Below are 16378 nucleotides of genomic sequence, written 5' to 3' on the forward strand. Positions count from 1 at the left end.
CTTAGGCCTGTTCCATATAATGTATAGAGATGGTGGGGGAGGGTAAGGTAGGGTGATATAATACTGAATAATATATATCTTTGAAATTACAATAAATTGTACTACAACAACGCATAGTAGTGTCATGGGATGAATACTGCAAGATGACTGAAATAAGAGATATGAAATGAATAATATGAAGTAACACCAAATGTATTTTGGTCAAACTGGGCATGAGTTTGTATTGCAGGAATGCTTACAATAGAAGTTAGTGCTTTGCAGCTGACTTCTACCTCCACTGCACCGGATCTTCGCTGGATTAGAAAAACGTGGTCTTATTTCACCTTTGCTATATATGTAAAATATAGCACCAAGAAAGATCAGTCATAGGTTTTAGGTTAAGAACATGCTTATTCTTGGCATTTTACCATCTTTCCTGTTATTAGACTTAAAGATGTTTCAGCTTTAAAAAAGGAATGAGGTGAAAAAGGAATGACTTAGATGACAAACAGCATCACTGTGTTGTTGCAGACCCATCCCATTCAGAGGGCAGACTGTACCAAGTAAGGGAAAAACTCCATAAACTTCTGTGCTGTGGACCTTGTGCCTTTAGGATATGATTCCTCATGATGTAAGTTACCGTTCCAAGGGAGACAGGCGATTCAGTCTTTAAATAGGTAGGTTAATATTGTCACCTGATCAACATAGAACTGTAAACACCAGGAAAGGCATTTGTGAAGGTAAGATACAGTTTCACGTTGAGAAAGACATTACAACATTTCTAATACTACATCTTAAAGGTACATGTAAACTGTCAAGGCCGGCACTAGATGGGAAAACCATTTCAGCAAGAATTAACCTTCCCAAGAACAGGTTGTGGATTTTGGTGTTCGTTAAAGTCAACAGAACAGCCACAATGTTCTTCTGTGATTTTTTCATAATTTTTTTGTGTGGAACAGAGGTAGGCTGAATATATAGAATTACATCAAGTTTGAGTGTCAAGATGACAACCTAAAAAGAATTAAGAAAACTGCCCAAAACAACTTCCTATAGCTTTATCTAGCAGCATTGCCAAACATGAGAATGTAATTCTGGCTTTGGCCATGAATCGGTATCAGCTATACTTCAGGAAAACAATTAAGGTGTTACTTTAATGTCTTACAACAGTCTAATGTATATTAAAAAAAAAACAACAACCTCCCTGACTACTGTGCCCCACCCCCCATTTACTGGAAATAAACACTTGTGCAAGATCAAGATCAGCACAGGATGATTACTGGAAAACAAGTTCCTGCTTCTAGTCTGCACGATGTTAAAGGAGTGCCACCTGCTGCTCACAGCTGAGGCAGCAGTAGCACTTCACATAGAGGTTACTTGAAAATGCACTGGTGTTTGATCCTGCCTCTGGCCATAGCATCTGCAGCAGCAGATCTCTTACCTACACCCTACTCAATCGCCTCTCTGCCTGCACCATGATGATCCCAGGGGCCTGGTGGGTCAGAAATCCAGCACGGACAGCTGAAAAATCCTGGTCTGGAGTGAGTGCTCCAATTGCTCCCTGAAACGCTCTTGGTCTTCCAGAAGCAGCTTTGACAGGAAGCCAAGGATTAATGTTACAGTATCTGTGCTAAGCTGCCTAGAAGTGGTCATTGCGGATTAGAAATTGGTATCAATGCGTGAGAGGAGTCCAGATTACTTCTAACGTAATTATGGAGCATTTCATAGACCTTTCATGTATAAAGAAAAAGGTCAACAGCATCCTGACACTGCAGCAATAATCATTTAGCACACAGTGTATATCCTTAAGTTGGGAATCCTAGGCAGAGCAAGGCTGTACCTTGTCCTAGTCTGGAAATGAAGTAGCCTTATCTACACATACTTACCATTAAAGAGTCTGAGACTTCTCATCTCCATAAAAACTTAGTCTTAAACGTCTTAGAGATAGATCGTGTTTCTTTTTTTTTTGTCTGCTCTAAGGCCTCCTTATTAAAGATGTGAATAAACCACTTCTGCCAATCAGTAAAAATTCTTGTGGTTTCTGCGAGTCAGGGAAGAGAAAAAGGAGCACAGATTAAAAATCACCCCGCTTGCTTAGCAACCTGGGCTCTTACCGGTGCTGTGAGTATAGGGAAAAAATAAGACTGGCTGATAACAAGTGCGAACATACACAAATATCAATTCATTAACTCTGCATTAACACTAAGTGTTGCCTTACCCGTTTTCACAGCCAACTTACCCATTTTAAGTTATATTCTGTTTGGAAAACACCAAATAGTCGACCATGGCTTGTGGGACTGCTTTGCCACTGCTTAGCAGGTCAAGGATCCCTCTGCCCTGGAAAAGTGGCCTAAGGGGCAAGGACCTGGGCTGCTTCTGTGAACAACTGATGAAGTCTAATGAATATATTTCCCCCCCCCACTAGGAAAATAATGGAAGCTGAAAAGGATGCAAGTGGTGTAGTGCTGAGCAGCACAGTACCAAATTCTTTGGCTATACAGTGCCTTAGCCCTATAGCAAATAGTAGTTTACTCATCAGTAACTCATACCTAGCAAAAAATATTAAAATAAAAGAACACCACGTGAGCTGCAGCAGCAATTTTATTTCTGATCGAAGTTCCAATTAGCATACTGACGTATCTCGAGATAGTTTAAAACTTCCTCTGTAGTATACATACTCCACTTGGGGAAACAAATGATCCATTAGACTTACCTAATCTCAAATAATCAGCTTAATACTGCTTGTACCCAAACAGTCATACTCACTGTATTTTCAGTGTTTACGCTACCAGTGTACACTATCTAGCCCTGGTCTTCTGGCCATCTGAAACAATTTTTTACAATGAAAAGGGGTACTTATTCTGGCAGGTTCCAACTTTTGAAGCAGTAAGGTAGCTATTCTTTGAGCTGTTTGTATTGCATACCTCACACTGCTCGTAAACCACAATTCACACACAGAATACAAATGCACTCTATTGCTTCATCAAAAATAAAAAATGTTTAATTCCAGTTTAGACAGATCAGCTCAGCTATGAGGGATATTTAAGACATTTTCACATTAAAAAATTGAGTCATATTATTCCAAATCAGTGATGCACAAACAGAAGGAATGACAAGAATAAACTTCTTGCTTCAAACTGTTGTTAGAAGTCATTATTTAAACACAATCTGAATTATGAGATGTAGATTTATGTGGAAAAAAGGAGTTGAAATTGTATGAACCGTATTCAAAATGATCACAAAAATCCCGATTTGAATCCTGCAGTTAAGTTGTTATTGTTTATCCGGTGAAAAGGTAGTGGATTGGTTGTTCCAAGATCTAGTCTGTTATTCAGCTCACCTATTATTTTGATATTAGAATTTATTTTCAGTGTAGAATCAGCTCTGAAGGACTCCACACGCACTTTTTACAGGAATTGTTCATAGGCATAACCATCCTTTGAGAACAGTAGATATGGTAGTTTAAACCCCTTAGCCAAAAAACCTACCAGCTTTGTGTGATTCTGGCCTCTGAACTACATCAGCTGCACGCATTCAGGCAGCAACCAGGAGAAGTGCTGGATTTTGGAGTATACTAACTTGATAGTGTAGGTGCTGTGGCAGTACCTGCATCTCGTGGCTTCCAGCCACGCGTTAAATACTGGACGAGAATGAGTTCTGCTGTCCTTTCCAGCAAAACCAGGGATCAGCCTCTTCCTAGGCATCACATTTCCATTCCTTGTCATAACGGTTATTTATCTGCAGCCACTTTACATCTTACTATGCATTAAATAAAACAAGATTTAGGTATATTTTTTTCTTGCAGGAAGCTCAGGAAAGTCTTCAGGTAACAGAACGTGATTGCGGCAGATAGGGCAGGTACTTGAATGTTCCTTTAGCCATTTTCTAATGCACTGCAAGAACGGGAAGATTATGTTGAGGAAACAGTCCAAGTCTGGTATCAAGAGATCAGCTTAAATTCATTCTGATGAATTATCATAGTTGAGATCTAAAACTCGAAACTTTTCAACATGCACAAAGTACGGTGCACAAAGTACGCAACAGAAAACTATGTATTATTGTTTTTAACTCCAGGTAGTGGAGGATGAGGGGGAAAAAGTTAAGAAGTAAACTGACTGTACAATTGAACAAAGAGTAAACATTTGCATCTAAGTGATAAGAACAAGAATCCTTACCTCTCTGTGAAAATGATGCCCACATTCCAGTTCACATGAGTCTCTACTTAGCTCATCATGACATATGGTGCAAGGATCATCACTGGAGGCCTGTACAAAAAATGTTACTTGAAAGCTAGCAACAATTAATCATTGAATTCTACTAATGTAATGATATTATTAACTTTAACCAAGTCTATTTAAGGTTTTGTCCACAAAATGAGCAAGTCCTGATTATTTTTTCCAGCAATGCACCTAATTATTTCGCATCTCATAAGTAGTACAGGGTAATAAGTTGAAATGTATTAAGTAGTGGAGAACTTACTGTAGAGTCTATTTTTTTCCATTTAGATTTAGGTATTGCTCCAACATTTCCCCATGGCTGGAGATTTGGCTGAGCTGGATATGTATTTTGACTCGAGGCATTTTTGTGCACAGGTTTTGCCTTGGGTGGGCTGGGTACATTTTCTTCTGCAGATACTTCCTGACTCCAAGTCCCAGTCTGTCCTGGTGAAGCAGATACGGACTTCACAGGTCTCTCTGTTGAAGCTGATGCCTAGACAGGTATTGGATAAGAATTTTGAGCAAGTTCACAGTTCAGAGCCTGACAGCAAAGAAAAACGTGCTTTCTCTTCTGAAATGTGCTGTGTTATTTCCACCATCAGAGGTGAACAGCAGAAATGGCAGCAACTACAACAGTACCTTATTTTGCTGGTCCAGAATAAGATCTGTCACTCTTCTTAGAATTTCAGTGGAGCTCAAGCTTAACAATGTATTCCCATTTCTTCTCTGTACATCTTTTATGAACTTGGTAAGGGTTGAACTGAAATAAAAATGACATTGTTACCAATTAGTAACACTATGGCTACTGTAGACATAATCACAGTGTTGGAAAACACTATTTTCCATGTTTGATTCATAGCAGTAGAGCCTACTGCTCCGTTAACTAAGACACTAACGTCTCAGATGAACTGCAGCAAGCACCTGCTTCCAACAGTTCTCAATAACTAGGATCTACCTACTTTAAATCATAAAAATAAAACACTACTAGTTCTGTTTGCTGGTGCTTCTAAGTGAGGACACTGAGGAAACTCTGTAGGTCTGTTCCCTTAAGGAATGTCTCACTGAACAAGGGAAAGAAACTAATGTTTTAAGAAAATTCATCTTATAAAATAGGAGTCATCTACTAACAAATCAATTCTTTTTGTACTTTTATCATTGAATGATTAGAATTTTTATTGCCCAACACAACACTGTACACATTAAAAATTACCTGCTGTAGCCTGGAAATATAGTTTGTAGACGTGCAATAATATTTTCAAATGTTTCTGGAGGCAATGCGTTGTTTGGAATTCCAGGGGGCCTCATACGTGTAGCTGAATCATCGTGGTGGGATTGGTTTGCTTGGATATTCTGAGTATTATTTCCAGAAATCCTTGATGGACAAGTTAATGAAACTTTATCGGCATATGATCCTTCCAGAGGTTTGGAATGTTTTTTCACTGCTCCATCACTTGCAGAATGAGACTTAGAACTTGCAGGTGCTGGCTTAACACCAGCCTGTGCATTAAATGAAGCAGTTGTTGGACCTTGATCTTTAGAACTTGAAAACGCCGGAAGTAAATTAGGTTGTGCAGATGCAGAGGAGTACATGACAACAGCTGGATCACTGATAGCCAGTCTGCTTTGTTTTCTCTAGGAAATAAACAGATTCCACAAGAAAAATAGTAATTAAAATAAATCGAGCGGAACTCTTGAGCATTTGCAGCATGAACTAGGCTACGTTTTGGCCATGAGAAGGAGCTGAAAGGTCATATCAATGTATCTGAACTTGTTCTACCTAGGTAAAAATATCATACAAAAGTGCTCTTTAATACTTACTACATACAGACACCAGCTTGCATTAAGACATTAAACTAAATAGGGCAGTATATATGTATTACAGCTGTTACTTTTACTTATTCTGGGTTTACTGAAGGCCAAATGGCTGTTGGACAGCTTTAAGTTTTAAAGAAGTGTAGTTTGAAGTTGGTGGTAGAAGCCACTGCTTTAAAATAAGTGCCATCCATTTAAAAATACAAAATGCATCGATATCATCTATATATAATCCAGTGTAACATTTATTTTAAAACCAAACACATCAGCTATAATCGTCACCCTCAAGAGCTTGGAGTTGCAGTAATTCATGAAGATTTCTTTTTGAGCTAACAAGTCTCTTCCATAAATGGAAAGAACTCCTTAAAATAAGTTGTTTGGCCCCATTACTGCTGTTGTTTCAGAACTTGACTGCTCTAAGGCAGCTGGCTGCCTTCTAGCACATAGAACTAGAATTCTACATTTACTCATAATCGAATTAAACCTGCTGCTCCTTGTTCTCAGTGTTGTTTAATTTAATACTTTAATCACTTTTTGAAGTAATACTTCACCCTCTTGATACGGGTGTATGCCCATAACCACCTTTAACAGAAAAGGATCATCTCCTTAGGAGAACAAGAAGAAATAAACTAAAGTAAATTTTGGCATAAACTACTAGTCTATGAAAAGCCAGAGACTGAAAACTTGCTTGACAATGTGATTTTTAAAAATCTGTACATAACCAGCTTAGCTTTGCCAACAGAGATATGAAAAGTCAGCTTGACCTAAAACGTTACATAGTAGAACAGCCTAATCTCAATTTTAGACCATTTAGATTTTTACAAGTTTTCACATTCCTTAGGACAAAGCTTTAGGTTTATTTTTGTAGATTCTTACGGAGTTTTTAGGCTTTATCAAATGATGTTTTTGTATCACTTGATTCAAAAGTGGTAAGAATTAGATGGAGAATTACACAGTCAAGGAGAAAAATAGCTTTCATCAAGTCTTTTTCATTTGGATTCAGTATTCTCCTAGTAAAGTCTTCATGAAGCTGAAAGAACTACAGATATCTTTTCTAGTTACTCCTGCATTACTGCAGTAAAATCAGATACCAAATGCAGAACAAAAGGATCAAAAGTCACCCTGCTTCTCAACCTCTAAATTGATGGCAACCTAAGGATATAACTTAGATAACTAAGAATATCTGCAACATCCTTAAGAGTTCTGTGCCAATAAGGAGAAAAAAGATACCTAGAAATAATTGGGAAGAAATAGTATGCAGGAGAATGTAAGGGTAACCATACATGACTCCAGAAAAATTGTAGTAACAAACATAAATATACTACAGTATTAGAACTGAGAATTGGGTCCAAAGTAAACCAAAAACAAAGGAAAGAAAACAAATGACTTTCTGCAAAGAATATACTTTTTAGAGAAAGTTTCTTTTGTGGCATCTTTGATGTATAGGGATTTCATTTATGAATATACTATGAACGTTTTTACTTAGCTGTTCATTTAACTTCCCTGTCTTAAAGGGTTCTTGACTGAACCCTTATTTCCTTACTCCAAACTGACCCAGGTACAGTGATTTTTGGATACTATTTGTCTTCATGACTGGACATCAGCTCTGTGCCCTAATTTCAATTTTACTCCCAGTGAACGGCAACATTCAGGTTTTTGGCATCATCACTGCAGCTAGCTTGCCTCCAAGTATTTCAGCATGGCCATGTGTCCCCCCACCCGCATGGTGATGAATAGCTAAAGGACATCAACTTATGCTGGCTTTGTCCTTGTACCAGGAACAATCATGCGTAGTTAGGAAGTAACTGACGAGGTTTGAGCAAAGCACTTGTTGAACTTCTAACCCATATGAAAATACTGTTAATACTATTTGTCTGGGATGTAGTTACTGCAGGTTAATTTCCACAAATGGCTGAAACTGCCTCTAGTTCCTAGCAGATAAAACTGGAAGCTAATTCCGGTATCCACCATCAGTTACATTTGTTGGTGTAATGGGCTCTTGTCCCTGTGGATTTTGGTGCTACAATAAAGTCATGACGTACAAGAAAACGGGAAACATTTTAACATTAACTTTAAATAGCCTAAGCCTCTAAAAAGGGCTTGAGAATTTGTCACTGGATGTTATCCTGCTAATCTGCAGTCACCTTTTCCTGGGCATACGGAGAGACATAGATTAGTTTGTGTTCAAGGCTACATATTCAGGTTATGTACATGTTCTGTAAGAGATACTCATGCTGGATACAAACCTAAAAAATTTCTTAACACACAGCTATCAAATGTAAGATACATACTAAGACACTGGGAGGAGATGAAATATCCACAGCTTCTATTTTGGTGAGGCAATTTCTTACACCGTTTTTCACCATCTGAATTTTTTCTTCATACCCAACCTGCAGAAGGAAAATAAATTCTCCAAATGAGCAATAGCTAAAGCTCTTTTGTTACTTAAAATGGCATTAGTAACATTAATAATGGCATTAACACCTTTGCAAAACAAAGGTATCAGGCCTTTCACGTGGAGACATAAGGCCTACCATTTGGCGTAGTAACATAACTCTACTGAAGGACTTGCATTAATGTTTGAAAGGGCTCATGAAACATCTTCTAGTTTTTAAAACTTAACATATATAATGTATTCAGCTTCTCTTAGCAGACAGTTCTCCGTTGTTTTTATAAAGAAGTTGCATGGACATTTAAAGTTCAAAGAATACAAAATAACTGAGATTACAGACTCGTTAATCTGCAATCCAATCTTCAAGGACCGCATACAAAGGAAAGAATTTTGTCTTTATGTAACCGAAGATACTCATTGGAACTTAACTATATTTAATAATCAGGCCTTATAATCAAAGTTTTCTTCTGTCATTAAAAAACTGCAGATGAGTATTTGAAGACAGTGTTTTAAAAAAGGAATGTAAATTTATTCTGTTTAATCTCCAAAGTTCAATTTATACCTTGTTACGAGAAATTAAGACTTACCTCTACTTTTTCCATTTGTTTCTTTATATTTGAAATAAATATTTCCCAAGAATCAATCCATGACTTCAACTCAGGAAGTGCTGAGGCTGAGCTGCTGAAATAACAAAGATTTTCAGTTAAACTCCAGAATTTCAATTAGTTTGTCTGCTATGGAGAAGAGTAGACTGAAGGGTGACCTCATTGCTCTCTACAACTTCCTGAGGAGCAGAAGTGGAGAGCCAGCCGCAAGCCTCTGGTCACTAATGACAGGATATGTGGGAACAGCACAAAGCTGCTCCAGGGTAGGCTCAGGCTAGACGTGAGGAAACATTTCTTTACTGTGAGGGTGGTCAAACACTAGAATGGGCTTCCTAGAGAGACAGTTGATGCCCCATGTCCATCATTGTTCAAGAGGCATTTGGACAATGCCCTCAGTAACATGCTTTAACTTTTGGTTAGCCCTGAGGTGCTCAGGCAGTTGGACTCAAGGGTAGTTGCAGGTCCTCTCCAACTGAACTATTCTATTCCATTATTTTTTTGTTTAAGACCGATGGTTTTAATACAACAGTTCCTTCCTATATGGGCAACTTCTACCAGGAGAGGGAATATGGCATATATTTTTAAAGAAGTAACTGAAAAGGACTATAACTTAGTTCCTTGTAAGGAAGGCAACAATCTTGTCATATGCCAGTTTTGTTTCACATCTTCTTTATTTACATTGCAGCCCTCTCCCCAGTGATACTGGGCAGGATAACCGGAATGTTCCCAGTAGCCTAATCTTCCCAGGCTAAGAAAGAGTAAGGCAAGAAGATTGCTGCTGCTTAAGTATTTCACATGTTGATAATGTAAGACTAAAAAAGAATTCAACTTCAGTGAAGTTGCATTTAGCTACTGCGTAACTTTCAGGCAGCCACCACTTAGTGAGAAAAATTGACTTGTCTAGTTAACAGATCATGACAAAACATCCACTAATTACTTTTATTTAGCAACTAGTAGTACTGAAATTACTGGTGTAAAGTCTCCATACCTGCTTAGTGACTTCAGCATCTTGAGATTTTTGTCTGCATTGGCAGCTATGACATTTAGCTTGTATACTTCAGTTTTTTTCCAGTTTTTGAGTACTGATATCTGTAACAAAATAATTGCTTAAAAAGAATAGCAATAAAAGCACTGCTGTAACACAAGGAATAAAGCCGTGAATCATCTTAAATGATAATTTGATGATACAGAGCACAACATACACAGTGCTCCTATGGTGAGGAGTTTCAAAAGTAGAATTAAGGGCACTGGTAAGCCTTTAGGAGGATAACTAGGTTATATTCACTTCAGCTGATTGTAGAAAGCGTCCATGTGTATTCCCATTACACCTTATCAAAAATGTGCATGCACATGTGTGCATGCACACATTTTAAGTCAATAAGGTGCTCTTTTAAATACTGCATGGTTGAAGATCAACATGAACAAAACAGTCTAATCTTTTTTATGAAATCCCACTGCAGGTTAAGACAATTTTCAAGCCTTTCCTAAGAAGAAAGCATTGTTTGTGCTATTTAAAGCATTTCCAATATAAAAAGCTATTTTAGCGAAAATCTTGATCAGTAATCTGCATTTAGTGAAATACTGAAGTTACACTGATTCTACCCAAGAAAGAATTAGCTAACATTCTCTAAGCATGACTTCATTTTGGAAAGGAACCTCTATCTTCCTATGTTTTTTTTTCTTACTAGTGGAAGCAATTCATAATGCAGGTAAGTCTGAAACTGAATTATTTAATTTTAATTTTGTTGGGGCAATAACAGATGCCCCAACTTCTGTGCACTTTTAATACAGGTCAAAAATAATGCACCATGATGATTTGCTAAGTTTTCCAAGATAACATCCAGCATAACATAACAGAAGTTGTCAGTATTTGGTCAATGCTTTTACTATATTTTTATAGAAAGTTTTATATACTACTTCAAGGGAAATTATTAAGACTTTAGCAGTCACCTTCCCACCTAGCAATGCAAATGATTCAGGCTATAACAGAAGTGGTTTTTTTGTTTGTTTGTTTGTACCTCTGCTTTAACAGCTCTTTTCATATGTTCCTGGTAGTCATCTTGACTCTTTTTTATAAGTTCTTCCAATTTTACCTTCTCATTAGCAAGTTTATTGCTGCAAAACAGAAAGAGGTTAAAGATTTGAGTAATATTTACCACAGAGTAGTACATTCTAGAGGTTTTCTTCAGCCATTACTTGTCTTTTCCTCAGAACCATATATCTTCATTTATGTTGTACAGTTTGTGCCTTTGGGAATAGTATCATGTTCTTGTAGCCGTACCACTGGCTCCATGGACATAACTTTGGGATTTCTTAACCAAATTTCACCATGCAATGTAAAAAATTTATAGGGGCTTGACTACTGCAGACATGCAAGTTTTATTGTTCTAAGCCTGTTCACATATATAAAGAATGTATGTATAACTGAACCTTAAATCCCATCTATGCGCAAGTGAACAACAACTTTTAGAAACTGTTCAGATAACTTTATGTACATTTAGAATTACAAATATCCGAGGATCCAAAGCTGCATATGACAGTTCAGTATGTATGTACAGCACCCAACTTCTAATGTGTCCTAAAATACAGCATCATATAATCAAGGGAAATATATGACAGTAGTTTGAAAAGCCAGCTTTGAATTATTCTAAATAATTGAAAGAAAATCATATTTACTTATAGTAAGTAAACTAACTGAGAATAAGAGTTATGGGCTAAAGTGCTTATTTTTTCTAATCTTTCACCCAGAATGAAACAGGCAACTCCAATAATGACAAGTCAATAGAAAAATACAAATATTGCTGAGAGTTTTATAAGAGTTTTACCTGGTGTCAAGACATGTATTGAAATTTATGTTATACTGCTTCTCCTTCTCATCAATGGTCTTTGAATACCTAGAGTAATCAAACATTTATTAAGCTTTTTCTGAAAATTGTTCACTACCAAACACATTACACGTTCCTCTATAATCACAGTGATAGCTATGCAGCAGTGACAATCTATACATTTTATATGTTGTTTAATGTTATTTACACTAAAAATATGAAAATATGAAAAAATAAAAATAAAGCCCAAACTATTCATATGAAAGATAATACAACAGCATTCAAGGACGGATATCTTCTGAAGTCTGAAAACGGACAGAGAACATTAAAAGTATAGTAGGTATTGTCAGGCCTGATTAGAAAAAATATTACTAAATAAGTCAGTTTCATCAGTTTTCTGACAGCCATTTTAAGATGCTTACCTGTGCTTGCAATATCACAACAAAACACTAAAGCAGACATGCATATTCCAGCCTATTACTGTGAAAAAGCTACTAGCTGGTTATACAGCCAATGAGTAGACTACTTAAAGATTGCTGAAGTGCTTGAAATGTTTTGGGGAAAGCTACTTATAACACTATTTCAAATGACACTGGATTTATTTTTTCAGTGTGTCAGTGACGTAACTTCCTAGATGCTCTACGACTATAGTAGGAGGTTGACTGAAGCTGTCTCTTGTTGCTTCATAGCCAGGAAAACTAATTGTCAGGGGAATGCCTGGGATTGCTGCACATTGGGCCATGATGGGATATTACTGATCTAAGTTCCATGGGAGGCCCTGCAGACTTCTGTTTTAGGATGATTGATGGGTTAAAAACAAAAACAAAAAAACAGCACACAATAGATACATTGTGTATCTATCTATGTGGTTCTTGCTGATTTACTTGAATATGAGAAGTAGGGAACAAGACTAGAAAAGAAGGAAATGTGCACCCTTAGTTAATCTTCAGATACACTCTGTGGCAGTACAGGTAAAAAGCGTGTAAGAAAGATGCAGTTGGGTTGACTGTATGTGAGGAAGAGGAACAAAAAAATGAAAATTGAAATGAAAATTTAAGGCTAATCATACAGCTGTAGAGGAGCATACCAAAGCAGTAATGGTAAATCATAAGGAGAAAAGTATACAAACAGTGCTGATCTACAGGATCCTGGAAAACTCACGAAAATCTTAAACAGTGATGAAGTAGTATTCATTAAGTAGGTTAAATAACTATATGCAGATCCTATTGACACCAACTCTAACTCAAGATCTGCATTCAACTCATTTCAGAATGATATTATCAGGGCAAGAAGCTTGAATTCTCCTTTATAGAATCAGAAAATAGTAAAACTTACTATAGGCTATCAGAAATAACTCTACTTACTGCTGCTTTAAAACAAACAAACAAAATCAAGCAAAGGGACAAAAACATAGATCTACAGATGTGAATCTGTATTCAAAATTTTTACCTGTCATTAGTATCCATATGCTTTTTGACGGTGTTCCTTATTGCTTTTAAGTTCTCTTGATTTTCTTTTTTCTCCTGTTGCCATTTTTTTACTTTTATTTCTAAATCTTGATTAAGCCAGTCTAGCTCATTCTTTGATACCTAAAAGAAAACAAAACAAAACATCATTTCTGTAAATCGTATTTTATTAAAATGCAAGTTAAAGTTAGAGCAGATTGCAGACATATGATCAAAACCTTAGCCAGCAACATTTACAACGACAAAATTTTACTTAGTGCTTAACGTACTTTTAGGCTAGGTGTTTAGAACAGGCAGCATACTCATTAATGCTTAACTCCAATGATCTTCACATGCAGCTTGGAGTGCACCCTCAGCAAGTTTGTTGATGACACCAAGTTGTGTGGTGTGGTTGACACACTGGAGGGAAGGGATGACACCCAGAGGGACCTGGGCAGCCTTGAGAGGTGGGCCTCATTCAACAGGGCCAAGTGCAAGGTCTCACACTTCCAAGCACAAACACAGGCTGAGTGGAGAACGGATTGAGAGCAGCCCTGAGGAGAAGGCCTAGAGGGTGTTGGTGGGTGAGAAGCTTGACATGAGGCAGCAATATGTGCTGGCAGCCCAGAAATCCAACTGTACCCTGGGCTGCATCAAAAGCAGCGTGGCCAGCAGGGTGAGGGAGGGGATTCCGCCCCTCTGCTCTGCTCTCCTCTCCTCTCATGAGACCCCACCTGGAGCTCTGCATTCAGCTCTGGGGTCCCCAGCACAAGAAGGAGATGGACCTGTTAGAATGAGTCCAGAGGAGGCCCTCAAGGATGATCAAGGTGCTGGAGCACCTCTCCTGTGAAGACAGGCTGAGGGAGTTGGGGTTGTTCAGCCTGGAGAAGGCCCCAGGGAGACCTCAGAGCAGCCTTCCAGTACCTAAAGGGGCCTGCAGGAAAGCTGGGGAGGGACTCTCTGTCAGGGGGTGTAGTGATCGGACAAGGAGTAATGGTTTTAGACTAACAGTGGGTAGATTTAGATCAGATATAAGGAAGAAATTCTTCACTCAGAGGGTAGTGAGGCCCTGGCACAGGTTGCCCAAAGCAGCTCCCATCCCTGGAAGTGTTCAAGGCCAGGCTGGATGGGGCTTTGGGCAACTGGGACTGGTAGGAGATGTCCCTGCCCATGGCAGAGGGGTGGAACTCTTCCAACCCAAACCATTCTATGATTCTGTGAGTGTTAAAGCTGGAATTCAGGACCTCCCAAGATGCAGTACAGGAATTTACTCCAATACACAAATGAAAGGAAGAAAAAGATGCTAGAGATTGAATGACAGGCCCCTTATTTGAAGATCTTATTAAAGAATAAAGCGAGGTGGTAGGGAGAAAGGTTTTAGTCTCACCCGATTTATTTATTTTTAATTGAAAAAACGCAGACAGATGAGTAGCCTGTAGCACACTTGGCTTTAACTGTAAAACCCAAGTGATAATAGGCTGATGGTGATGCCTGGAGCCTGCTCTTGCTCCCAGCCAATTTCAAGGAAAACATCTGGAAAAGCCCGTTAGCTGTCCTAGCAAATCTGACCACTTGAACCCCTCCTCCTCAAGAAGAGGGAAAGAGTCAATAACATTGTGCTTTTTTCTTTTTGGGTTGAATCAAAGCTGGTACCTATCCACTAGATGGAGACAACCAATAACCAATGTGTTCATTTAAATGTGTTCTGAGGAAGATGCCACACAGATTTTCAGATCTGTTAAGACTTCACAGCAATGACGACTACAGTTTCAAAAATCCTGTTGACCTATCACAACCAATATTGTGAACCAATGCAGTTTGTCTTTGCTAACCCCACCATCGCATGGATAAAAACATTACCTTTGTCTCTTCAACACTTTTTTTTATCAGCTCTTTTAAAACACTGATTTCCTCTGAGCTTCGGCTTTGTAACTGTTCATATTTTTCCTGTGCTTCTTTAAGTTGTTCTTTTAATACCTGATGCTCTTTTTCCATACGTAGAATATCTCCCTGAAAATAAATTATAGAAAGTAATTCAACAGCCATTATCCACAGGGCAGCAAACATTCACAACAGCCAGTCTGCTCTCAGCTGATGGTTTTTAGCGTGTTTGTGTTGTTTCTTTTGTTGGGGGGGGTTGTTTTCTGTATAACAGAAATGAACATTAATGCCTGACATAAATGGAGTATGAAGGGAAGGCCATATCTTCTCACTCATCTCCTGATAAGGACAAAGGACTGCCATTAACATCAGTCTGAGCTGCCTGCATGCTCCAGTGGAACATTTAAATCAAAACTCAAGGTTTTGGGGGAGGAAATACTGAATTTCCTCTAAAACATATTCCAACATTTGAACAGAGACAGCTTCCTTTCTGTGGGCCTGCCTGAAGTTTGGATGAAGGACATTACAGATTATGGTCCAACAGGAAGGGTGGGAAAAAAAAAACAAACAAACAAAAAAACAACAAAACACCTCAAGATCAAAAGTATCTGTTACAACATCTTATTTTCAGATAACCTTCATCTTCACAGTCCTGAATGTTTGGGCACTCCTTTAAACTCCTTCATGAGAAATATGAACAAATATACAGGTAACTTACTTGTTGCATTTCAAATGGATGAAAAGGCAAGGTATTAGTTTCCCTATCAGCTACTTCATGATTCACCTAGAATACAAAGAGTCATTAATTGATGAGAAAAATCTCCTATTTACATATGCAATTACTATGCCAGCTGTTTTTGAAGCTTTTGTACCTAACCTACAGTTACATGAATCCAACTACATCGTGAAATATATGTCCCCAAAATTGAATTCAAGCTATAAAGAAAGCACTTTTTTCCTGATATTTTCCTAGTTTAATTGACCATGAAGCATTTATACTGGGGACAGTTCTTTCTGTCTTTAAATACAGCTGCGCTCTACACATCTGAAAACTTAAGACTGGCAAAACCAGTGTCTGACAACTCACAGAGCAGCTGTGTTTTGTGGCTTATCCTAAACTCAAGATCTGTGACACAAGTGCCTGTACTTAAAAAGGACTACATTCAATGACCAGAGTCCCTGCTTGTTTTCCTCCAATATCACTCATCAAGGACCTACTGGAAAA

At 38.0% G+C, this 16378-nt stretch overlaps 1 protein-coding gene across 5 annotated transcripts in view; it reads right to left on the bottom strand.

The window, feature by feature from the left end:
- Positions 1-2955: 2955 nt before the first annotated feature.
- Positions 2956-16378, bottom strand: part of TTC3 (tetratricopeptide repeat domain 3) — a 62874-nt gene continuing 49451 nt past the window's right edge. For 4 of the 5 annotated variants that reach the window (XM_068688249.1, XM_068688240.1, XM_068688271.1 and 1 more), the window contains exons 34-46: positions 15872-15937; positions 15133-15282; positions 13277-13416; positions 11828-11896; positions 11021-11117; positions 9991-10091; positions 8985-9078; positions 8297-8395; positions 5404-5825; positions 4833-4953; positions 4456-4686; positions 4152-4241; positions 2956-3869 (exon numbers count right to left, since the gene is read on the bottom strand). In XM_068688249.1, coding sequence (XP_068544350.1) covers positions 3759-3869; positions 4152-4241; positions 4456-4686; positions 4833-4953; positions 5404-5825; positions 8297-8395; positions 8985-9078; positions 9991-10091; positions 11021-11117; positions 11828-11896; positions 13277-13416; positions 15133-15282; positions 15872-15937 — 1791 coding nt within the window. In that variant the 3' untranslated portion in view covers positions 2956-3758. The remainder of the gene's footprint in view (positions 3870-4151; positions 4242-4455; positions 4687-4832; positions 4954-5403; positions 5826-8296; positions 8396-8984; positions 9079-9990; positions 10092-11020; positions 11118-11827; positions 11897-13276; positions 13417-15132; positions 15283-15871; positions 15938-16378) is intronic. The other variant, XM_068688257.1, reaches the window with a different exon arrangement.

Source organism: Anas acuta, chromosome 1 (genome assembly GCF_963932015.1).
Source record: "Anas acuta chromosome 1, bAnaAcu1.1, whole genome shotgun sequence".
NCBI classification, from domain to species: domain Eukaryota; kingdom Metazoa; phylum Chordata; class Aves; order Anseriformes; family Anatidae; genus Anas; species Anas acuta.